The 25,520-nt window shown below is 43.8% G+C and overlaps 1 protein-coding gene and 1 long non-coding RNA gene across 5 annotated transcripts in view; one reads left to right on the top strand and one right to left on the bottom strand.

Annotated features, from left to right (window-relative positions):
* The window catches only part of LOC125985185 (netrin-G1), a 36,860-nt gene that overhangs the window by 2,606 nt on the left and 8,734 nt on the right, over positions 1 to 25,520 (bottom strand). For 2 of the 3 annotated variants that reach the window (XM_049747811.2, XM_068653541.1), the window contains exons 3-6: positions 17,377 to 18,020; positions 6,713 to 6,885; positions 4,990 to 5,016; positions 3,719 to 3,763 (exon numbers count right to left, since the gene is read on the bottom strand). In XM_049747811.2, coding sequence (XP_049603768.1) covers positions 3,719 to 3,763; positions 4,990 to 5,016; positions 6,713 to 6,885; positions 17,377 to 18,020 — 889 coding nt within the window. The remainder of the gene's footprint in view (positions 1 to 3,718; positions 3,764 to 4,989; positions 5,017 to 6,712; positions 6,886 to 17,376; positions 18,021 to 25,520) is intronic. The other variant, XM_049747813.2, reaches the window with a different exon arrangement.
* Positions 139 to 17,355, top strand: LOC125985285 (uncharacterized). 2 transcript variants are annotated; one of them, XR_007487268.2, is made up of 4 exons: positions 139 to 614; positions 836 to 980; positions 1,101 to 1,337; positions 16,045 to 17,354. It is a non-coding gene; the product is annotated as an uncharacterized lncRNA (long non-coding RNA). The 2 variants fall into 2 exon arrangements; XR_007487267.2 differs by lacking the exon at positions 139 to 614 and having other exon boundaries at positions 633 to 980; positions 16,045 to 17,355.

The raw sequence follows: 25,520 nt of genomic DNA, 5'->3' as shown, positions 1-25,520 counted from the left end.
CAGCCCGCTGTGTTCATATTCAGCGCCGGGAGGTGAAGAAGACACTCAACAAGCTCCCAAAACTGCCTTTTAATCAGAGGTGGGAAAAATATTCACACTGAGCTTATGTAAAAAAAAAAAAAAAGGGTAAAATTCAGTCACTTGTATGCAGTCGCTTTAATACCTTTTTAAAAATGTGAGAGTTTAACAATTTGACATACCTGCTCATACTGACAATGAAAAAAATAATTCTTTAAGTGCTATTTCATTAGCTTTAGCTCGGCTTTTATGCTATAAAACAACTTGTTTGCCAATGTTGTTTGACGTACTTGAAAGAAGTTGTATTTGTGCATCACTTATTTAATTAGTATGTGGAGCCCATGGTGGTTTTTGGGACATTTGAATGGACATTCATACTCATACTGTTATTTTTTTAATTACTTTGTGATGTTTCTGAACACGTTATATGCCGTTATATGTAAATAGTACTGTATAGTATCAGTGGTGAATATTTGGGGATTTCAATAAGGCACCTGGGACAACTACGGGGGGTCCTTAGTACCCGGAAGTAATTGACAGTGAGCGGGAGTTTCGTCGGGTCGTGACTATGACCGCCGCTGTTGTGTGTGTTTCAGGTGAGTAAATCTGTTGAAAAGTTGATGGTTAGAACTTGTAATACTACTGGTATTAATTATTCATTGAGAATATGATACATACGGTTGTACAATGTATAATTTTGCGTATAACATGGAAAGTGTGATGTTTATAACGTATTCTCAGTACCCGGATGTAGTTGACAGTGAACGCGAGTTTCGCCGGGTCGTGACTTTAATTGCCGCTATTGTGTGTGTTTCAGTAAATTTATTATTTCAAGATTCAAGATTCAAGAGGTTTTTTATTCGCAATGTTTGAGCGTGCCAAACAAGGAATTATTATTTTAACAACGAACCCCGCATGCGTGAAGTGATTCGCGTCCATGCGTGCGACAAGTAGAATAAAAGGTAATTATATTGTGAGATGAAGAATTGTAAAAGGTTTCCTTTTTTTTGTATTTAACTACTGTTGTTGAAGTTTTGACTTTAATATGTTCTTTTTTGCTTCGTATGCCCCGCACTGGCCAGGTATGGCTACTGCATTTAGGGGTGTGCTCTCATTGATTGGGTCAAGGGTCAAAGCAAGATGGCCGCCCTAATAGAGATGTGTGGACATTGATCTAGCCATATCCAGCAGGCTTCTCGGTTGGATAATGCAAATGCATTAAATGACAGTCAACATGACTTCAAGCTTGAAAGATCAGAATACAATCCATCCAGCATCCAAAACTTGACTCTGGAACTCCTCGCAGAAACAAACAAATGGTGAGTGAATGCATTGAAGCTCTGCTGAAACCTATGCATGCCTTGTGATTTATGAACATTTAAATTTGGGGGAATGGTACAAATATTGTATGCTCAGAAACAAACAAAAAATGAATTGAGTGTTTTCTCACTGACTGATGAGGTGTACATAAGCTACGATTCACTATTCTGCACAAAAACAATTCTCAAGTCCATTATCCCTGAGCAGCCCTCACTGTTGGCAGACGTGCAAATCCTGTAATATTTACCCAGATATTGCCATGTAATTGGATTGCACCCACGGTATAATCATCTTTTTTTATTTTTTTATTTTTACGCTAAAGTGGCCCATTCCTCAGCTTTTTGTAAACTGAGCATGTACGATGTCGCTCCTGACAAAAGTCATTTTAAAAGGTCATTAAGATAAGCATTTTTATCATATGTAATATTTTTTCAAGGAGGCAAACTGTTTTGGCAATAAATTGTGAAATAATCAGAACCGGGAAATGACTCAAAGCCAGGTTTTTGGTGGAAAGAATATTTAAAGCAATTTTTTTTTTTTTTTTTTCTCAACATCATCTTTGTTGACATTGGCATATTGCAATTCCAAAAGCGTAATAAGCGTTTAGTTGTCGAAACTCTACCATGGCTAATTTAAGCTAACCAGATCTATTGATAGCTAAAGATTGAAGACAGACACTGAGTCTTGAAATCTATTTGTTTTGATTTCTTTAATGAAAGTCCGACAAGATCAAGCTTTGGGCATACTGTATTACCAGGCCCATTTTAAATGCACCGGTAATTCCTCTTAAAGGCATATCAATGCTAACATGATCATTTTCACTCTGATTCCCATCAGGGTGCCCTTGGAGAGAGTTTAGATCATGCTCCGACTATATATAAACCACTGAGTGTATTTGTAGAGTGGAAGCAGCATCCTCCCTACCAATTCTTTTCATGATGTCATGATTTGATGCTTGTGCCTCGGTAAAGATCTGATGTAAGAAGAGACATTTTCTTAGTCGTGAACTTGTAACTTGTCAAAGTACTGTCAGAGGTTCCGTGGTTAAAACCCAAGAGGTAATCTTTCCTCTTACCATTTTATTTGTCGTGCTCTGGCTTTGACAGCTACAACAGTCATGGTTTAGTTAATAAACACCTGTTCTTTATCTTGACATCCGCGGATCGTGTTTTTTATTTAATTTTTTTGCAGCCAGAAATAATTACACATATTATTGCACTTGCTGTCGGCACACAAGAACACATCCTTAATGTGTTGCTGTGCATATGGTCCCATTGTTTGATGGTATCTGCTGCAAGAATAATTTGTCCTCTCTTCATCCTCTCTGGGCGACATACGTCCACCACGTGCCGTGAGATGTGTGACGGTTCTAGCGGTAAAATTATTTAGACAGATCTGTCCTCCAGGTCAACGTGGCCACAGTAACACAACAATGGTAGAAAGGATAACAAGCAAATTATGTTGAAGCCAAAGTGTCAACACAAAAAATTTCTTTGTTCTGTGCAGCCCAACTAGTTGAAACGCAGTGTTCTGATTCATGCTTTGTTTGTGGAATATGAATAAAATTTCCAAATGTCCCCTGTCGGTACGCTGCAGATGCCCCAGTGCAAGTAAATAATGGGAGACAGTTTTCAGATACAGCATCTTCTAATTATATACCGTTTGCCTCTATTACGTCCGATCGATAACTTTCGCCATGATGTCAGGGTAAGCCGAAACGCCGCGCCTCTCCTGTTATCATATTAACATGAAAGCTCTGACATTAATCACGACTTCTAGGATCGACGTTGATTATTAATCACACTCCTTGCAGTCAGACCCGACGGTTGCCGTTCGACAAAGGCCAACGGTGTTACTTTGTTGGTTATACAGCGCTGTTATCTAGTATGAACCGCATATCTTCTTCCTAATCCACAAATCGGTGTGCCGGCCGAAGTTTGCTTTACATCGAGCTCATGTGGAGCAGGTATGACTCAGCACACAATGTACAGGATATGCGAACCCGAGGATTAAGGCTCGATCTATCCAGACCCCTCTACATAATAAACTCACGCCCAGGGGGTCTCGGGGATCTCTTGCTTGCGTGATGAAAGCAGCCCTACACCAAAAGCTTCTTTCACTTTGGGATCTTGCACAGTTGCCACAATCTCAGTCTTAACCCAGTCTTGAAAACCTCCTTTAACACCCTCAGCAATAATTGACACCTTAAAAAATTGTTTGTAACCCAATTTTGAAAGACGGAAGGAAGTCCTGGTCGGACAATTGAACGGTTATTTTCCATCCCTCAGAGACCAAGCAGGCGGGGGCGGGGGGGTTGTGTTTGTTTAATTTTATTTCTCTTGACATTAGCATGCCGAAGTCACAAAGCCTCTAAGCCTACCTTGGTTACGATTTGCGACGCCGAGAGATGACGCGTTTGCTCGATCTGCGTAAAGACGGGGAAATGTTACACATCGCTCTGGGTTGTCACAAGAGTCATGCCGGTTGAAGCACAGGGATAGCATGCACGTTCCCAAGAACATTTGCATAGCGCATTCGGACTCCAAGGATGTGATTTAGTGACGTCCGCATGCAGTGGAGATGGATGACAAAGTTGGAGACGTTTACATGTGGCGGCTGCTCTGTCACCTGCGACTAAAGAGTCACCTTCAGGCATCAGCATGCAGGGTGGGGAAGACATGGTAGGAGCCACAGCCTTTAAAAAAAATTGACTTTTCTTCTCTGGCTGCGGGCAAATATTAGTCTCTGCTCCTGAGTGGGAGGTAGAAATGACTCTTTGCACTCCCTGCTGATAGACCAAGCCAAACATGCGGGATGCTAGTATTGTATTTTTTACTTCTTTTAAACTAACCCTGTAGACCTGCCTACCATACTAAAGCCTGACATGATTTGCTGGTTTTGTTATGTTTTGTTAATCTATACACAGGTGGTTCCTAAAATGGCAATATAAAATGAATGATCAATATGATATGCTAGCTAACAGAGAATTAGCCATCACAGTAACTATTTTAAAAACAATTCTAGCCAATAAATACACTCAAATATAAATGCTTAAGTAAGCCAAGTAACTGGGTGTTTCATTTTCTACAAAGTAAAGTACGCAGTGGAACCTTAAAATTCAAACACTATTGATACCATCGTATTTTTTTGCTTTGAGTTGAGAGCAAATATTTGAGATATGAGCCTTGTGGCACCTGACTCAAGCAGCAGAGAACAATTCCACAAAAATTGGCTTCAACTGTTGAAATCAAATCTACTGTCTCTCTCAACAGATTTGGTCTTTGAGTTTTGCTAGTTGCGGGCAGGACTTCGTCCCTTATGACTACGGAGAAGCCGATTCATTCCGTTTCTATTATTTTATATGGAAAGAATAATAGTTCGACCAGCATCCAGGACTGGTCGACTGTATTCCGAAATGCTAATCAAGAAATGACCACGTCAATTTGATGCTAAAATCGCCAACTGTCCTCTTGTAATCGTCTCATCAAGCAGAGAATTAAAATGTAATTCCGGCTAAGTGGCATGACTGGATGAACGTTGTGCACCATGGACGACAGGAAGGAAGCGCATCTAGCATGCCGACGTTACCGACATCACAAATATGGAGGACAGTCCCAATCATGCGTATTGATAAAGAAATGGTCTACTCACGAGCTGGTCCGTGACTGCTTGGAATACCTGAGGAGAGATTGCAAGAGCAGCGTTTCAGTATAAAACACACACAATCAATTTAGTGAAAAGTCGTTCCAGTAAGTTCTTTAAAGAGGCGGCAAAGTAATGGAAAGAAAGCCTCAATTTCACCAAGCAGGCGATATTTGTAAAGGTGTTTTGACCTGTTCCCACCCAAGCAGTTAAACAGCCACTTTTCCATAAAATGTCACCCTTTCAAGCCAAAGTGGTCACGCATGTTCCAAAAGCTCAATCGCATAACCCGCATGGCGTTCCCACGTACAAAACGAACGACCGCCGTGATTAAAGAGGAAGACCCTAATGACAGATGAGCGCTATTAAAGCCTAATTACGTTCTGCACGCTCAGCGTATTTGTCTTCATACCAGGCCCACTATATGTTTAATATTCCTGTCAGAAACGCTAATAGATGAAGGAACGGGGAATAAAAATAATCCAAGATAAAAATAAGTTCATTTGGCACCTCAGGGGGAGCAATATTGTTTCGTCACTTCCATGTGCGACATTATTGCATTTTATCCGGCTGCCAAATAAGCGCTAATATTGCTTTTGAAGCGGCTAGACCCGAGTTTCATCAGTTCACTGCAGATGCGGCCATGCTTTGGGATTTTTTTTCTTTTTAATAACAGCCTGTCAATCCACTGCTCAGCGGGTGCAAGGTGAAACCGGCAATATCTTCTCGGATTCACGGTGCGTCGTCGCATGTACGACAACAAAGAGACGCGATATTATCGAGAGCAAACCGTTTCCTGACACCAAATCGCAGATCGATTGGAAATGCGATCTGCCTAAGCGAGGGTGATCAAACAGAGTGTCTGGCGTCGCAACGTGTGTCATGATGGCGAGGCTGAGTCAGTGTGAACACACGAGCAGAGGCTCGGATCCGTCCGCCATCTGGCTTCGCCTGCCCGTCCGCATCCCCGAGTGACTGTATTAGATTTATAGAGGCCCACCCCCCCCCCCTGCCGAAGGCATGGGATTTGATGAATGTGACTCAACTCCCATCCAAGATCCTAATGTGGATCATGCAAAAGAGCACCTTCTGCCTGCGAACGGGCAGAAAAATAGGCAGAATTTCAAGTGGACTCTTGACAGTGAAATCAGCGCTCAATTGCTCGTGAGCGAATGAAAGGGTGACTATTAATTAATTCAACAGGCAGAAGAATGGCAGATGTGGGAATTATGTTGCAGCAAAACCAAAATGCCTGAGGCGGAGTTTCGAGAGGAGGAACTCAACAAATGAATCGGACTATGTTTTTTTTTTTCTGACACCTATCTCAATGGTAGCTGCCTCAGTTCTGAGAGTGTGGACTTTCTGATACATTTCCAAGCAGTTCATATTTAGTTCTGTGCCAGAAATAACCCAAGATCCATCAGAAATGTTCTGAGCAACTTTTGTTCTTTCCTTTGGTCTTGCGCCCAGCCATGAGTTGATTCCCGCAGTACATGCTGATTGGCGTCATAACGACCCACTAGGGGGTAAGTCAGGGTGGGGGGTACTTGGAAATGACTAGATGGCCCACATTGGTTGTGACTCAGCACAACAACAACAAGAATGACTAAATCAGAATTTGAAAGCCTGATCAGATGGTTCCGCTTTCCACAAGGATCGCCATGGTGACGCCAGGAACAGCTGCTAGCTGTAACCAGATGGTCTCCATGGTAAACGACAGCGATGCACTCACATATATTTGCCGTTCCTTTGGGGATGGGAAGGTAGGAACCCACGCTCCAGGCTCGGCCGTGGTAGTGCCTCTTGCAGCGGCTGCAGTCGGGCCCCGTGGTGTTGTGTTCACACTCGCAGCCCAGCTTCCCCTTGTCAAACACGCAGCTGTTGGCGTGTAGGTTGCACTTGCACCTGAGACGGGGAGAGAAAACACAGCACACAAGATGGTCGCCCGAGGAATCCATGGCAAAAAGTTGCTTTGTTTTGACATTGGTAAATTGAAATCCCGCTTGAGTTGTTTGACTCGTATCAAAGCTTGATTATTCTTCGCTTTGGAGAGGGAGAGAGAGAGAGAGAGAGAGAGGCGGAATAAAAAAACAAGGCCTCATTTGTCAGTGCCTCTGCGAAGGAAGAGAACAGGGACCGCTAAATGAAAGGCACTCGTTGCTAAGGGAGCATGAAACAGGGATCTGATTGAGCGGCGATAGCTTCAAGATAAGCTCGACTTACCCTATTTTGACGAAGACCTGAAGAGGTTACATCTGGCGTAAGAGGAAAATGGTCTAAGGGCGAGTGAGCGTCCAGTCGATTTGACACCCTACCCTTCCCCAGAGCATCGAGCGGCTGTTTTGTTTTTTCACACCAAACACTTCCATCATCGGAGAGACAAGAGCTGATCCGGGCAATGCGAAGCCGGCGAACACGAGACGGAAAAATGACAGCGGCAGTCTAAAATACATCCATTCTAATTGACTTCCTGGCCTTGCGGTGACATCTCACGTTAATGATAGATCGCTGAAGGGAGAAGGGGAAAGTATAGCCTGCAGTTTGGGAAGGAGATTGCCGGTAAATGACCGTCAACAAGAAACGGCACACTACAGCCACTGACGGTTGATAACACACCAAACTTGGTCACCAATCTAATCTGTCTAAATTCGATACTGAATAGCTTCCATGTATTGATGTATTGTCAATATCTGTGTATTATGCAAGAATAGCAACATTAAACCCAGATTAATTATTATTAATTCATTCACTGCCAACCCACTACAAATTGATGTTTGACGTCTATTCTCATCCATGGCAGTGATTGAGTTAATACAGTACTAAATCATTTCATGCCATAGAACACTGCTTTTTGATATCAGATTGTGTATTGACGACCAGAAGACATTTGCAGTCACTATCATAACCCTTCTCATACCACATATTTCCCCAAAGTCCAGAACTTTTTAATCAATGAAATCCCCCACAAACCCACCACTACTACCTTGCTTTATGAAATTAATGACGGGGTGTTGCCCTTCTGCCACGCAGACAGGTAGTTGCTCCCTAAAGTCAAGAGCGATTAGATTTGACCTTCCATTTAATTAAAAACCAGCAAAATCTGGATCATCTGGCCCCAACTGGCTCGTGAGAGAATGTGGAGTCCAGTGGGTGGGGATTGCAGCGACTGCATGCTTTTGCCGCTGGCACTGTCATTAAGAAAAAAAATAAATAAAATACTTTACACAGGGGAAAGTGCAGCCTTTTGATCATGACATTTATATAATTAATTTAACCCTTAATGCCAACACAACACACAATTAAAAATGTGCATGTGGTTGGGGGTGTATAATTTTGTCAATTTGGGTTCACCATCCTCGCATTTTTATTTGTATATATATATATATATATATATATATATTTGCTCGAAATCCGTCGTCACTCGCGCAAACTGGAAGCCGTGGCTGACGGGGGCTGTCCTCAGACTGTTGAGGGCCAGGGACAAGGCTTTCAGAGCGGGGGATGAGGCTGGCTTGAGGACAGCGAGGGCCAACCTGTCCCGAGGCATCAAAGAAGCGAAGAAGGCGTTCTCGTGCAAGGTCTCCACCCACGTCAAGGACAGCAAGGACGCACGTAGCCTTTAGCGGGGCATTCAGACCATCACGGACTACAAGCCCGCGCCGAGGAGCTGTGAGAGCGACGTCCGTCTGCTGAACGATCTGAACCGCTTCTTTGCTCGCTTCGACGCCCAGAACAGCACTTGCCCGCTGAAGACCACTCCCCCCCCCACACGAGCAGCCCCTGCGCCTCTCTGCCGACGGTGTGAGGAGGGCGCTTGCCGCTATTGACACCCGTAAGGCGGCGGGCCCTGACAACATCCCGGGTCGAGCGCTGAAGGACTGCGCTGGGGAGCTGTCGGGTGTCTTCACGGACATCTTTAACGTTTCCTTGCAGCAGGCCATCGTCCCCTCGTGTTTCAAGGCTGCCACCATCGTTCCTGTGCCGAAGAAACCTGCACCGTCCTGCTTCAATGACTACCGCCCTGTGGCACTGACGCCCATCATCATGAAGTGCTTTGAGCGGCTGGTCATGGAGCACATCAAGTCCGTTCTCCCCCCCACCATTGACCCTTTCCGGTTTGCGTACCGTGCCAATCGGTCCTCTGAGGATGCCATCTGCTCTGCCCTCCACTCGGCCCTCACCCACCTGGAGAGAAAGGACTCATATGTGAGGTTGCTGTTTGTGGACTTCAGCTCTGCCTTCAACACCATTGTGCCGCAGCGACTCATCTGCAAACTCGACGAGCTGGGCCTCAGTACCTCCCTCTGCAACTGGCTACTGGACTTCCTCTGTCAGAGGCCTCAGGTGGTGCGTGTTGGCGACAAAATCTCCGCCAGCATCACGCTGAGCACGGGGGCCCCCCAGGGCTGCGTGCTCAGTCCATTGCTCTTCACCCTGCTGACGCATGACTGCACTGCGACCTACAGCGACAACCGCATAGTGAAGTTTGCTGACGACACGACTCTGGTGGGTCTCATCACGAAGGGCGACTCAGTACAGGTCGGAAGTTGACCTTCTGACCACGTGGTGCAGGGACAACAACCTCCTGCTGAACGTCAATAAGACCAAGGAAATCATTATTGACTTCCGGAAGGGTCACACAACACACCTGCCGCTGATCATCGACGGTGCTGTGGTGGAGAGGGTGAGCTGCACCAAGTTCCTGGGGGTGCACATCAGTGAGGACCTCTCCTGGTCCGCAAACACCTCGTCACTGGCAAAGAAAGCTCAGCGCCGCCTGTACTTCCTGCGGAAGCTCAGGCGTGCATGTGCTCCTCAGGCAGTCCTGTCTACATTCTACCGTGGCACCATTGAGAGCGTCCTCACCAGTTGCATCGCTGTCTGGGGTGGTAACTGCACTGAACAGAACTTGAAGGCCCTGCAGCGCATAGTGAATACGGCTGGTAAGATTATTGGTGCTTCGCTCCCCTCCCTGAAGGACATTTACACCTCCCATCTCGCCCGCAAGGCAACCTCGATTGCCAGAGATGTGAGTCACCCGGCTCACTCTTTGTTTGACCTTCTGCCCTCTGGGAAGAGGTACAGGAGCCTGCGCTCCCGCACCACCAGACTCGCCAACAGCTTCTTTCTCCAGGCTGTTAGGGCCCTGAACTCACTACCCCCTTTTGCGTAGCGTGCGGCACTGTTGCGCTATTTTCGGGAATGTCTGCTGTACGCGCACTTGCTCCTTTTTTTTCTGCTCCTCTTATTTATTTATTGTTGTGTTATTTATTCATTATTTATTCAGCACACTTTTGTTATACTTGTTTACTTGTTTGTCTGTTGTGAGCCATGTCATGTCACCGTGGGATAGGGGGGAACGAAATTTCGGTTTCTTTGTGTGTCTTTGGCATGTGGAGAAATTGACAATAAAGCTGACTTTGACTTTGACTTTGATATATATATATATATATATATATATATATATATATATATATATATATATATATATATATATATATATATATTTGTTTTAATAGCTTGTGTATACCTCAGAGGGGAAAAATATATACTATATATATAAATTTATTATATATTTATATTATTATATTTATTATGTTTTTTAATAACTTGTGTATACCTCAGAGGGGAAAAAATATATACGTATTTATAAACCTTTTAAATAAATGTGTACATATATATCTATATATCTATAGATCTAGATCTAGATTGATAGATCGATAGATATAGATAGATATAGATATACACACCTCTGAGGGGAAATATATGTACATATATTTTTTTCCCTCAGAGGTATACACGAGTTATTCAAATTCAATTTAGTCAAATATGAATGGTTTTAGATGATTGATGTACAAAGCGTTTGCTTGCTATTTTATGCTCCCCAATGTTCCCCCGAAGCCATCGACTAACTCTGCGTACCCCTGCGCCACCTCCTCCGGTGGGAACCGCGAGCTCATTAAAGTGCCGCTTTGCACACACTTCAGCTACAACGAGACACTTAAAAGAAATCTAAATTTGTAAGCTCCGCCGCAACCGCCTTCGCGACAAGCACGGCGCCTCGCTGCAAAAACACACACGGGGAGGATCTAAACCCTCTGGATGGCGGAGACGCCGCTTCAGTGGTTGTGGCTGGATTTGCTCGCAAAACAGCATCATGATCATCTTGTGTTTCATCTGCTGATGTGCGAATATCCTTTGAAACCTCTCCGTGTCTTTCTCCAGTTGCAAGCTTGGAAACATTCTCTCTTTTTATACAATATTAGAAAGGTCAACCACTGATGACAAAGGATTTGGTCATGATGATCATGTAGGTTTACTGTCAACCTTCCGCCATTTTGAAAAGAAATTCTTTGGAATTCTGTCGATAAGATGGAGATGCAACCTAATAAAATAGCTGAATTGATCTAATGCAGTGGTTCCCAAACTTTCAGACTAGCGCCCCCTTGGCTCCCCAGTGAATTCCTAGCGCCCCCCTCCTAACCCTAACCCCCCCCAACCCCCCCCCCCCCCCCCACCCCGTCGACTGACTCGTCCAACCGCACATGTTGTGTACAAATTGTCGTCCGTCCACCCACAACCGCACATGTGTACAAATTGTCGTCCGTCCCCCCCGTCGACTGACTCGTACTACTGCACGTGTCGTCAAACAAACGTTCGAACTTCTGGCTTCGGACTGACGCCCCCCTACTGCCCCCTTCAACTTCTGACTTCGGACTGCCGCCCCCTACCGCCCCTTCGTCCTCACCGCCCCCCTACCGCCCCCTTCGTCCTCACCGCCCCCCCAGATCTTTCCACCGCCCCCAGGGGGGCGGTACCGCCCACTTTGGGAACCACTGATCTAATTGGTCTAAACTTAAGACAAACGCTTTTTCAGAAGTTCAAAAGATGTTTTTCTGTCATTTTAAAAGATCTAAACATTTTCCTCTAAATATCAAACCAGGAGCGTTCACTGCTATTTTAGATGTGGTACTTAGCTAGGATTACCTGCAAATCAAATTTAGCTAACTCATTGCCTCCATCCTATCAGGACCTGTACGATCAATATTCAGATTGAAATTATTTTTACTCTTCCATGTTGAAAATGAATAAAGAAATAAATGATTATCCTTGGCAATGTTCGCACTCTGCTATTCACAGACCGTTCTCGAGTTACTTATTCACAATTCAATCGCATTTGTGCCGAGCAACAGCTAACAAAGCAAAGCATTTATTTATCTTCCTCCTGCTCGCAATAAGCCAACAAGCTCAAGACAGAAATGTTTGCTACTTGTTGAAATCGGCACACGCTAGTCTGCTAATCCCAATTGCTCACACACACACAGACACACACACACACACACACACATGGACACAATCCTCTCAGTACGTGCCCAGTGAACCATGGCAGCTGCTGCCGGTGTGATTGACAGAATTCGCAAGTCAGGTTCAAGTGCGGGTCCGCACAACCAGGCAGCGTTACTCGGGTTGGGAGGTGGGAAGCCCCCCCTCCCTCTTTTCCTCCGACTACAGATGCCTGTCACATGCTGCCATGTTTACTGCCAGTCATTTGGCAGTCTCCAGCGTTTAATTAGCGCTCGTTAAAGGCCGGGCTGCCTTTGTAAATAATAGACGTGGAAATTGTATATCACACAAACTGATCTCTGGAGGCCCCAGTCGACATTTCAACACGAGGCGTACGATCACGTCGTACAAGTAGTGTGGCAAACGGGGCCGGGGGGCTTCTTGAATTCTCACGTCACGCTTTCCGCAAGTAATGGTGCCGCGAGGTGTTTGTTAATCTTGTTAAAAAGACGGGGAGCATGGAACTGATATCCGAACGGTCGTCTCTCAATCTGTGCCAGGTGAGTGCACAAGCAGGCATAGTAGATTTAATGTTCATTGGTTTTGCTGACTCATTTTCTCCTTTCACCTTCTCAAAGTTTTTGATGCAGATTTTCTGAAGCGTGTTATTACTTGTCTTTGAAACAAATCACAACTTCGGAGCAACACCGGGCAAAGAAATTCAAGCACCGGGCAAGGAAATTCAAATTTGCGCGCAACCTAAAATTGGGAGTGCGTCGAATTAACTTGCGATCCGTCTGGCACACACAATCATCTCGAGATATATTACATGGGACGTAGAAGAATGACAAAAATCGGGCACGGCGCAGCGCGACGGAAACAAGCCTAATCGGACGGCTCAATTTCACGGTGATGCATGGCGGCATAATGAGGTGACTTTGCCGTCCTTCCTTTTCCCTGACACAATCTCATCGCCGTTTGCAAATGTAGAACGTGAATTGAAATGAGCGACATTGTCAAAACCGTTAGTTTGGTTCCACTTTGTCGTGTTTATTTTGAGGCAGTTAAATTTGATATGATGGCAATTCGGTACGCAATTCAACCAGCTTAAGTTAGGTTGTTGAAGCGGGATCAGATCACAAACCTCTGCGGGCAGCGACTGACCTACCATGTCATGTTGCTGTGACCGGGTCAACTCTGAGCATGTTTCAGCTCATTAAAGTTTACGCCGTTGATATTCTAACTCTCCAAAACAGACACGTTTTTATACATTTGACCTCAAGCCCACCTCTACTTTTTCATTTTTGTAAATGAAATCAGTGTATAAATTAAACACCTTTTGCATATTTATAATCGAGGAACCTTAGAGGTCGAAATCATTATATTCAAGTCGCCATTTTGTACGAGAAATAGGAATTCAAGCAACCACAAATGAATAGGCCCGAGACCCCAGTTTCGAATGGTGTGTGGATTTTCTGTAATTTTACGAAACCTCATGCTTACATTTAGACATCCTTGGTCAAATCTGATGCAATTTTCCATCGTCTCTGTGTGAAAGAGGCTAAAAACACCCATAAGCCCCTCCGGAGGCATTTTTAAAAATCAGATTTCACCATTCGAATGCGCTACATCTCCTCAAAAGATGTCAAAAAGTTGTCAGTTATTCCAGTTTGTCCCACTAACACACGGACATTTTTGGAAACTTTCAACAAGGCCAAAGTTTCTCCTTGATTCTTCTTCCCCACCTCTTTCCTGTATCTGTCAGATCTATCACTTCTCAGAACATGTGAGGCTTTCCGTGTGTCATGTCTGGGAATTTTTCTTCCAGAGGCTTTCACTATGCATTTATACAGCATGGAGACGCATTACGGCTTCTGACCATGGCCGGCTTGAGAGAGAATAGGTGAGGATGCGAGCCGTGGGAGGCTCCTTTGCTCAGTAAGGGCGGCTGCTAGCCGTGCCTTACATACATCAATCACTCCGTAGAAGAAAGACAAGGACTTTCCCTTCATATGAAATTTACTTTCTGACAGAAGTGCTAACAAAGTAGTTTAAAGTGACTCAATAGTGCCTCTGCTGGTCACAGCTGAGTAGTGCACTTGATTTTTAACTCCATTTCATATTGATGCTGGATAGAGATGTGGGAGATACTTTACTTTCTATCTAAGAGGCTTCCTGGCAGACTTTAATCATTTTACACTTAGAATGTAAAATGACAAAGCTCAGGAGAGCAAAGCTGGCAAATTTAAATATCCATTTGAGTTGAAATGACTCCTCTAATGTGACCGATCCTCAGAGAGACGTCGTCAGCAGAAACACGTAGATGTTGGAAATTTGCACGTTGGGGTCTTCTGATGTGGCCTTGTCCTGTTCAATAATGAGTGGCCTTATGGTTTAATGATTGAACACGTCAGAACTTCAACTCACTCTCACTTTCTTTTGCTTGCCATCCAAACGCAAGTGTGTCATCATTTGCTCGCCGTACGGGAGTAATTCACTTTCACTTCAGCCTTTGGTGGAGGCGCAGAGACCTGCACGCAGTCGTCATTTTCAATCACTGTCAAGTCACTGTTTTGATTAGGGAGCTCTCAGGCAACCATTTTAAGGTTTTTTTCTTTCTTTAACACATGTATGCTAACTTGGAATTGTCAGACCACAAAAGCTGCTACAATGTTCAACAAGATGAATCAAGCCTAGCATAAAAATCTGAAATTACGCAGGTTGAAATATAACTACAGTAGAAAAATGTTCTGAGTACCCTTGTTTGTGAAAAATCTTATACGGAGGTGTTAGTGAGTTGCCCTTGAACGAGAAGTCAAACAACGAAGGCTTACATTGAACAGCTGTTGTTTTCTTTGGAACGTCACGTTAATAGGATGGGTCAGGGTTAAGGACGAACAAAAAAAAAAATAGGTCAAAAGAGACAGGGAATAAAACAAGACACAATGTTGGGAATGACATGGAAGGGGATGAGCGCAATTGCGCATTAGCAGCTTATGGATTAGCTGCTTCTACAGTTCCCAGGCCCCCCGAGCAGCCCTCTTTTGCACAGCTCTGACCGCGCAGCCAGCCGCTAGCGGTCAGGTCTTAATTAGCCGGCAGACATGATCAATAAATGAGAAAAGGTGGGACAAGACGGCGCAGTTCAAGGTTTTCTTGTATGCTATCAATAGCTGGCACTAACCTTGCTACCGAAGTTGGCAAAGGTGAAAGAAAACACTTGCTGCCTTTTCTATAAAGGTTAAAAGAAAATCAGAATGTCAGCGGCATATGACTCAACTCAGGGATGAAAAAGAAGAAAATCACTAAGAAACCAAAAATTGAACCAAATTAGTAGAATTTTCTGTGTTTTTGGTGAGTCCTATATCTGGAGTTAGTCACCTGATTCGACTGGGTGTTTCTGTAGTTGACTCAAATTAGTGAACCAAATCATCTCCCAATGTTTCCATTGAGTCTGCTGACTCGACTCGGTGAGCCGATTCAACCGAATCATCTTGAGTCCGTGGTGTTTCTTTGAGTCCACCTATTTGAGTCGGCAAACCAAATAAGCCAAATCTATCGTGCTGCGGACAATCCATCACGCCTTCTGTACTGAAACGAGTCAAAGGTCTCACATGATCCCTTACGCTTGCTCATCCTGATTCAGTATGAACTGAATCATTCAATAAGATGGGTCTTTTGTATTTTGTATTCAGTGCCCAGAGTCTAATTAGAATGCGTTAAGGCTGAAAAAAAGTATTTATGCAGTATGCTGGTACTCATTCATGTCCATGTCTACAGGTTACCTGGTTCTGGGAAGCCTTCCATGCCTGATGGAGAGTTTATCAGCACATACAAGGACTTCTTGCAAGGCGCTGACACACTGTGATAAGGCTTTCACATCGGCTGCTAGCTGGAGGGCTGCCGACGTTGCTGGGAAGTCTAATCAGCCACTCTCTACACTTGCTGATCCACCGCTGGACACAAGCGGTTCGTACTTTTTATTTCAATTTACGCCGCCAAGCTTTTGCTGGGCAAATTGCATTTGATGCCCAGGAGCAGTCAAGTGGGTAGAATTGGATGAATCACTTGTTTGCCTGACCCATCTTCAATTTTTTTTCCTAATGAAAGGCAAAATAAGATATTGGTGGGAGATGCTATTGCATACGTGCTAGTCATCCCTGCGTCATTTATTCGGGTTTGAGTGTGTCTTGCTCTATTGAAACGCCATTTTAACATCACATTTATTGAACGGGCTGGGCTGAAATTGAGCAAGTCCCCTCCCCCCCCAATTTCCGCCAACACGTCCCCGGTGATTACCATTTAATCATCCGCAAACTGTCTTAATTACAAGATTAGTCTCCTGCCAATTTGCCAATGCGCTAATGGTTCTCGTCTGCCAACGGAATCACAATTAGGGACTAACTGTTTCAATTCACCTCGGGGCCCCTCTGATGGGTCATTACTAGCCTAGTTATCCTCGCATAAACCAAACGCCAGGCTGGCAGAGCCGCTCCAGTTTGGAGAGCAGCTGCCAATGCTTTATGACCATCTTGAGGGCTCTTTTCCTACGCCGTGAAGACAATGTTTCCATTCCCCTGAAAAGCAACCCGCAGCAGCAGAGGCGTTTTACCTTGTCCTAATTAAATGTCTCTAATGTTGTGTAAAAGTGCATTTTATTGCTCGAACTATAGCGTGGAGGGAGTCGTAGCTCTGTTGACAGAAGGTAAGTGAATCGTTTATATGGGCGTGTGAAGTGTTGGGTGTTACATCGAGGCAAATTAAAAAAAAAAAACATTTACCGCCACGGTTGAGAACCAAGTCTATTGTGTGGAGTTGATTGGGGATTAATAGCGTCTTCAACCAATTCGCCAAGGTGCTGTTGATTCAATTTCAACGGGTTTGCTGTCTAAAGTGTGTGACGTTGGCATGGATACACAAAAACATGAATTGATATTTGATTTTCTCTACGTAGAAGAATATTTACAAGATAACATTTAAATACAATGCACTCGCATTACCTCGTTAGGAATTCAGATTTGTTCTAAACTGACGACCCACTGCACACTTAAAATGTGGCTAAATAGATTTAACAGGACGTAATTAAAGTAAAAAAAAACAAACGTTTCTCACCTTCCTTGCACTTTGATGTCAGAGATGGCGTAGAAGTATCTGGACAGGTTGTTTTCGTCCACCATGGTGGCGCCAGTGGCCGGCTTCAGCAGCTTAATCCTCAGGTCGGTTATGGTGAAGAAGTCTCTCAGGTTCTTGGTGGTATCCAGCTGGCCGTACAAGGAGGCCATGTTGTGCAGGCGAGGCCCGGCGAATAGAGCAAAGCGGTCCTTGATCTCAAAGCGAACCGTCTTGTCGTTCTTCCACACGTAGCCCCGTGAGTAGTCCTCAGTGCAGATGATGTCCAGCAGGGTGCGCTGGGTGAGGTCACCGACCGTCTTTGGTTCCATCGTAAAACCGTCTAAACAGTCGGTGGCATAGAACTGGTAGGGCGTCCACGTCCGGCCGTAGTCCAGCGACTTCTCCAGGACCATCAACTCCGGTCGGCCCGACTCAAACGTGAGAACGATGTCATCGGTCAGCTCGATGGTCTTGTTCCAGGACAACGTGATGTTGACCTGCAGCGGCTTGGGGTATTTCTTCCATGAGGTGGACTGCCAGAAAGTGGTGGGGTTGCGACCCTCAAAGTCAAACATTAGCTCGGGCGGATGAGCCAATTCCTCGGTGCTTGCGTCGCACTCGTTGTTGCACATGTAAGGGTTCTCCTGTCGAGACAAGAAAAAAGTGCGATCCTCTCAGTTACTGTGATTACTATATACCATGCTTTTGCTGTAAAGACAAAAAAAATCTATATAAAATATATTTATAATAAATTCATAATCTATAATTAATAATACACAATTTATTTATAATATATAATTAACATATATTCGACGCAGCCCTCACAAAATCACACATTCTTATAATGAGATGCCATTTTAAAGCAAAAACTAAGAAATACAAGTGGGACTTGTTTATGTAAAGTGAAAATCCCAGTGCAGTACTTCAAAATGTAATTCTTTCTTCCCGACTTCTCGCCATTAAAAAAACAAAACACATTATCTTCCTCCCGCCAGTATTGACTAAAGCACGTTTGATCACATTCAGCTCCACGTGTACTTGATAAAGCGCGCACTATAGTGCGGCTCATTAAGATGTCACTGCGGATTCACGTATTCTAGCGTTCCGCCGCCACCCAAATTGCTGCTGTCATTGATATTCCTGTGTGGTATTTCAGCCCTGAGAAAGGACTAGAATCCAAATGAGTTTTTTTATTTTTTTATAAAACACAGGGGTCCCATGTATTTTTCATGCCCCCCCCCCAGTCTACTTGTGTGTAGCGCAGGCATCTATTTGTGTTTGCGGTGTGAGAATGTGCGGAGTTTCTCCATGCAATTGTCTGAGTAGGATCCAGAGCTTGTGTGTGAGAGAAAGATCAGAAGGCGCACTCCCATTGACATTCTGCTCACCCCTGGCCCCTCCCGGAACAATGAGGTTAAGTGCTGATGAGATTCACATCCACTGTAAAGCCGTTCGATAATCAGCAATCATCTGACACCCTACACGCTGGAATTATCTAAAGGTGAGAACAATCATTTCGGCGACGCTCAGACGCTTATCGCTTGCTCTCTCTCTCTCACTCACTCTATGAGCGAGATTGACACGGGCGGCGAGGATAGCTGCAAAGAATACTGATAAGCGCTCGCCGTTACGTTTTTATTTTACCCGCTGCTTTTGTCTTTTGATACTCAACTTGAGAAGAATTTTATTTTTAAGCTTGGTGGAACTCAAAGGATGTCTAAAACATGTTGAAGCAGTAAAACTCCCCTTTACAGTTTAACAGCCATTTTAAGATTTGTTATGGCTGGAGATGTGAAATAAATTAACCCTTTAATTATTATATGAAAAAACTTGAGACTAAGGAAAATTCGCGTTTGACTTAATGCAAATTTCAAGATATATTATAATGACTTTATTTCTCATACAAGTTAACACGAGTTTTAGGCGTATTTTTCGTTGCCAATAAAAAATGAACTCCACTATGACAAAACTTTACAAATTATATAAATATATATAATAATATATACATATATAATATACATAAATAATAAATAAATAACTCATCCTTTGACGAGGAGAGTTGAAGTCTCATTGTGTTGTTACGATCACAAAAGTGGTTAGCGTTAGCAGCTAATGTTAGTAGTTGACACCACTGCCTTTGCTATCTTTTTAGGTTGGACTGAGGTCCTATGAGAATTTATTTTTTTTTGCACGTTTTTAGGACCATTTTATCTTAAGTCACTTGCCACTTCCCTTTATTCAACTTAAGAGGCATTTTATTTGATGCTCTATTTCATGCTTAAGGCAGGTTCCATGCATGACCCCGCCCCCGTGCCCCTGATACAGATCTTCGCACTTCATTCTTATTTCCTTTTGTAGCCACCCCACGCTATCAGCCACTTGCTCTTTAGCGGGGAGTCAATAACAAAGCCACGCAGCGGCAAGATTGCGGGGCGAGCTGACTCAAAGGCGCGTGGCGTAATCCAATTAGGAGGCTAATAAGGGTGACGGCAGCGGGAGGAATGTAAAAGGAGACCTTTTCCGCTCGCCCCGTTTCCAAGGAATCTGCTAAAAGTGTTCTCTTCTTGAGACGCCAACGCACCAGCTCAGAGGCCAAGGAGGCAGAAAACATGTATAGACGATGACAAATCAAATAAATCATTGCTGTTTTGTACTTCTTTAACAATCTTCGGAGGTTTTTGTCTGTAGCTGTAGCTGGTATTGTCCAACCTTTTGTGAATGAGTGACTTGGATTTAAATCTCCGGAGTCAGGTGTTGACCATTTGAGTCAGAGTTTGGCAGTTTTCCACATTGTGTTTTTGTTGCCGTTCCATTGGACTCTTATTCGTAGCCATTATTGTCCAACGTATAGTTTTTACACTTTTGTGTGATGCAATTCAGCCCATTCGCTGTTGCTGGCTTTATTTTGGTAGGTTTCTACTTCCTGTTGTTGCCTCAATCGGACTTAACCATAGTGGGTCTCGACCGTCTTTTTCTGAAAAAAATACTTCTCTTTGAATTCCAGTTTTCATGCTTTTGAGTCCATCTATTTATGCTCTTGCTGTTTATACTTTGGCAGCTTTTTCCATTGTTTGCATTCCCATTCTGGGCTTGTCGGACTGTCAGCCAGAGCCGTCAAGTCCTCCAATTTGTTTAGCTAAATCCCTGACTGGGCAAGGAAAAACTCAAAAATCCCATTTTGGGGGAAGAGAAGGGACCCCAGATGTTGGAATCCCTCTTCCAAGTTGCAATAGATCCTAAGTGGGCAACATTTGTCAGTTTTCTACTCCCTTAACTTTTTACCCAGGCTGTTAGCTAGCTAGCCGCAAGCTTGTCACATGTGATTAAATGGTAGAGGTTTTTTTTTGTTTTTTTTTTTTTACTTCTATTTGAACATTTTGCAGAACCTGTGATTTCCCCAAGGTCTTCCTCCGTCTCCTTCTTTCATTTGTCGTTCTCACCGAGACCGACATGTCTGCGGCTAACGACGAGCAATTTCCCCATCGAACAGCGAGGCGCAAATAAGTAAATAAGGGAGACATTTGCATCGCTGTGTCGGCAGAAGAAACGGGGGAAGCAGTCATAAATTCAATCCATAATCATCCTCTCGTCACCCGCCTCCACTTTGGGCCTTCGGGGAAGCGATCAGTCTATCCGAGGAAGCTCCGTTCAGCATCAGCAGGGGATTCGTTCCTTTCACAAAAGTCCCTTCCATTAATAACGTTCAATAAAGCCAGAGGCCCTTTTCCTATCCAACAGTAAGTGACACTATTTACTCTGGGCTACAACGCACCCACCACACTGGAATTCTTTCTGATGGCTGAGGCGCGGAAAAGAAGGTCAGAACCTTCAATCGGATTTCCCGCGGTGGTTATTTAACAACGAAAACACCGCCTTCCGGACGATCGATAGCCTCGGTGGTCATTGTAGACTCGGGGAGGCTTCGGTGCTGTGCCGGAGGGACTTCTATCGGAAAACAATAAGCCCCTTCAGCTTGATCCTTCACCTGCAGTCAGGTTCAGCGGCACCGGAGATGAAAAAATATCACCTCGCCCTTTTCCACGGATGATTGTTAGACTCGATAGGTGATCATACAGCTGCCGGCGATCGTTTTATGACTATCGCACAATCTAATTGAATTTCCTTTTGGATTTTTATTGGGGGTACTTTGAATATCTTTTGATGATTCTGGTACATCAACATTTTTAATAACATTGTTAACAAAAGCTACTTCGAAAGACAATTCAACAAGCCGCAGCAATTGTTAAGAGATTCCGAACTCGTGTCAACCCTCATGTGCGCCCAAAAACAAAAAACAAAACACGTTCTGTACAACTTGCAGTCATCCACAAAAGTTATTTTTTAGTTAGTTATTATTTCGGACACCTCCAATACTGAAACCGAAAAGCTGTTTTTATGATTATTTGTTGGTTACATCGTTTTTGGGCTTTGGATCACATCCTTTATGCGCCAGGTAGCGTAATGGCAAAATGACTCAGGAGTCTTGAAATTGAGCGTAACTCTTTTTGCAAAACCTCCAGGGAGGGCTATATAAAAAAAAAAAAAAACTTCCATTGGATGTGAAAGCAGAGGTGTTGCTGGATTAATCAGCCCGTCGTCCCGCTCGGCCTGACACCTCTCAACCTGCCACATGACACCTGTGCATGCACCCCGCCACACTTCTGCCACGAATTGCACACCCCAAGGACTTTGACAAATGGCGCCTTTCTCTCTATTATACATCCCTCCTAGTGGGGATTGATCCCGCACAATAAAAACGGCAAACGAATCAAGCACCACTTGATGAAATCACAATGAAGTCCTAATCAGTTGAAAAGGCAAGCTCCATTTGCCCGCTCTCCAAAAAGCAACTCCATTTAAGTCCCGACGATTCCAAAATGGATGACATCCACACAGATCAGCGACAATCTAAAAGCTGCTTGATCCTTCCGGCGCCGTTTAAACCGGCGCATGGGAATCGGCGTCAAGATATTGGCGAAGTTCGCGGCTAAGAAATTCCGTTCGAGTTTAGTGACCATTATATCATATCTCATATTTGAAGATCACTAGTTCAACAACATTTCTGCGAGGTATGCTAACACTTAGTACGAGACATCTTGTGTTTTGAAAATTAAATCAAACGATGTCTGCTTTGATGTAGTCCGTCCTATACATCAAAGAAGGTATCTTCAAAATTAAAGTCACGTTAACATTAAGTCAGTTTAATGTTAAATCATTTTTGGGCCTGAATCTGTATACAAACGCAACATGAAAAGACAAACATCAAGTGTCGGGTGCAGAGGTGACATCCGTACCTCGCTATCGGCGTCGACGTTTTAATCGGAAAATAACAACAAAAACACATCTCGCGGCATGTTCATGTTTTGCATTTGCCGCACATCAAGCACTATGCCCTTTTTTTTTTTTTTGACGTAAACGTAGGCCTCGCTGAGGTAGTCCCTTTGAGGGCGCCACCGCTTCCAAGTCTGCTCCTTTGAAGTCGACGCCTAGCCAAATAAGAAAACCTCCGCCGCTGTCCCATGAATCCAAATCGAGGTCTGCGACTGCAGACAAAAGGCGAATCGAGTTGTGTATTAATTAACACCTGTGCTCTGATTATCTCTCATGTGACACAGTCCCACCGGGTCGCATTTTATCAACTCTTATCATGATCATAGCGGCGCTAACTGTTGTGTGTACAAACAAACTTCTTTATGTGATCACTCTGTGTGTGTGTATGTGTGTGTGTGTGTTTGTGCGTACAGGATTAGAGTCTCTCTGATGTTTGGGGTTCAATAGACTTCAACGTTCCGCTAATGAGCGACTGCTTAATTCTCTTTGCTAGATCTCGTTGCGAAGCGCTCAATAAACTGTTGCCTGTTGAGTGGCTAGCTAGTCAAGTTGATCGCAAAGATATAACATATAAAGGGGACAGCCATCTTTTCCATCTGTTTTCTAACCATTAATGTCATAAAACTTGTCCTTTTCCTGTCCCCGAAACAGCGTCACATTTTGTGTGTATCAAACAGTTAACCTGTTGCTTTAATCAGTACCCAAATATGTCTACTCTGGTTGTAAGTTGTGCCAAATCACCGTCATTGTCTCTTATTAGATTGTCATATTTTTTTATGTACTGTTAATGGGACAGGCATCTCTGTTGTTGCCGCGGCGACCGCTGATCGTCTTGTCACATGGTTGTATTTGATACTAATTGGAACAGCATGAATTCCCCTGAATGCTCATGTTACGTTTCTGAGTTGTGTGCAGTGCTTGTAATTTTATTTTTTTCACCATGGATATCGTCCAATATATGACATTACATTACCGTGGGTGAAAACAATTCCGCACTGCTGTCAATTTAAGTTTGGTTTCTTTTACGTGATGTCGCTTCTAGGGATGCTGGCGAACAGCTGTCGCGTCTCTAGAGACTCAAAACGCTAAGTAGCACCAAAGTCGCGCCCGATGCTCGTGCGCCGATCATGTAGACGGAGGTGACAAGTTCACCGCTGTCAAGGTTGGGGAGGAGGCGGAGTCCGCATTTTTTGATTTTTTTCGGCAAAAAATACTTGATCTACAAATAAGTTCTTCTGCCATCGCATGTCGCACCCTTCAGGTCATATTTCACATTTTATTTAATTGGTGGTAGGGCTTTCACAAAAGGCCAGAAAATCATAGCGGTCGTCGCTGTCAAAGAGATGAAATGGAGAGTGAGAGAAATAGCGCAGCTATTGTACGAGCTCGCCATGTCAATCTGCATGCTTATTAGAGCCGTCTATTAATTTCAAATGCCAGCCAGCTTGCGGAATAAAGCAAGGCTCAAATGTCAGCCTTTCATTCAGCATCATATAAAAATCACCCCCACCCTCCAAAAAAAAAAAAAAGGCAGTTCTCCTGTTCTTTTTTGGCCTGAGCTCACACACGCACACACACTCGCATGCGCGACACACTTTTTGGTCTTTCTCAGATCGATGTGGCTTGACAATGTGATAGCTGAGGGGCTGAGCGAGCTCCCAACAGTTGCCTGTCATCCTGCCACCGTTTCTGGCTTCAAACCTCTCCACCTACTGCGGGATTTTTTCCCTTGGAAAAATACATCATAGTGAATGCATTGCAAACATCTCAAATGTTGTCCTGCTTGACCCCGCCCCCTCCTCTCCCAACACCAAAAAAAACAGCAAGCAGTCTGACGAGTTGACAAAAAACTTTATATATAAAAATTTGTTGAAAAATTCAATTCGGATCTTTTCCCCATTGTCGATCATTGAACAGTAAATAAAAATCCCGTTATGAAGTTCGTACAAACTGAGCGATAAGCAGCACAAGAAGGTCAGGGATTAATTTGTAACGTATCTCAATCACAAACCACTCTGATTGAAGGGTGTGAATGATGGCCACCGTCGAGGAATGCCTGTCTCATCACTGAAATGTCAAATTAGCCAAGTGTGAGAAGCACAATTCAGCCGTGACGTATTCGTGCCAGGCTTTTTTTTTTTTTTTTCCCCTACCGCTAGACGATGCGAGTGTTTTGCGGAACACTGTAAGGCATCTGAGTCACAGTGAAGTAAGAGGATTGCCTTTGGATAATTGCTCACAGCAGGGAAGGTGGCTGAGATGAGTCTTTTGTTAGTTTGATCTAAAATTTATGCCTTACAGAGGAGGAAAATAAGTTGAATTTGTTAAGGGAGAATCTGCACAGCAGTCATTTCAATGTAAAAACAAATAAATTAGTGATGATGTTATTTTTGCGCGTGCGTTTTGAGCTACTTGGTCTTCATTTTATAGCTCTTTGCATTTGATGATGATGTCATTCACAAAATGGCTGACAGGAAGTAGATACATTCAAACTAGATGTTTAAATTAGCATTTTAACTAGACGCTTTTGAGATTTCTGGAGTAAAAGTGAGCTATGAGTTGGGTAAATTGAACAGTGCACCTCATTATTTGACAGAAACCTAGATCCAGAAAGTAAAAAGCTTGCCACCAATTGACTTCATTTCTGCTCTTTTAGTTTGCGCAAAAACAGAATTACATTGACACCAATTAGCAAAATAATAAGCCACCGAGTCATTTTAAAAAGTAAAATTTATGCAAGTGGAGCAAAGTGTGTTAAACAGTCCGGAAAGCACACACACACACACAATCATCACTTTCCCCTCTCTGCTATC

The sequence above is a fragment of the Syngnathus scovelli genome, chromosome 17 (genome assembly GCF_024217435.2).
Source record: "Syngnathus scovelli strain Florida chromosome 17, RoL_Ssco_1.2, whole genome shotgun sequence".
Taxonomy (NCBI): Eukaryota; Metazoa; Chordata; class Actinopteri; order Syngnathiformes; family Syngnathidae; genus Syngnathus; species Syngnathus scovelli.
The sequence above is the reverse complement of the archived record's forward strand: the minus strand, read 5'-3'. Positions and strand labels throughout refer to the sequence as shown.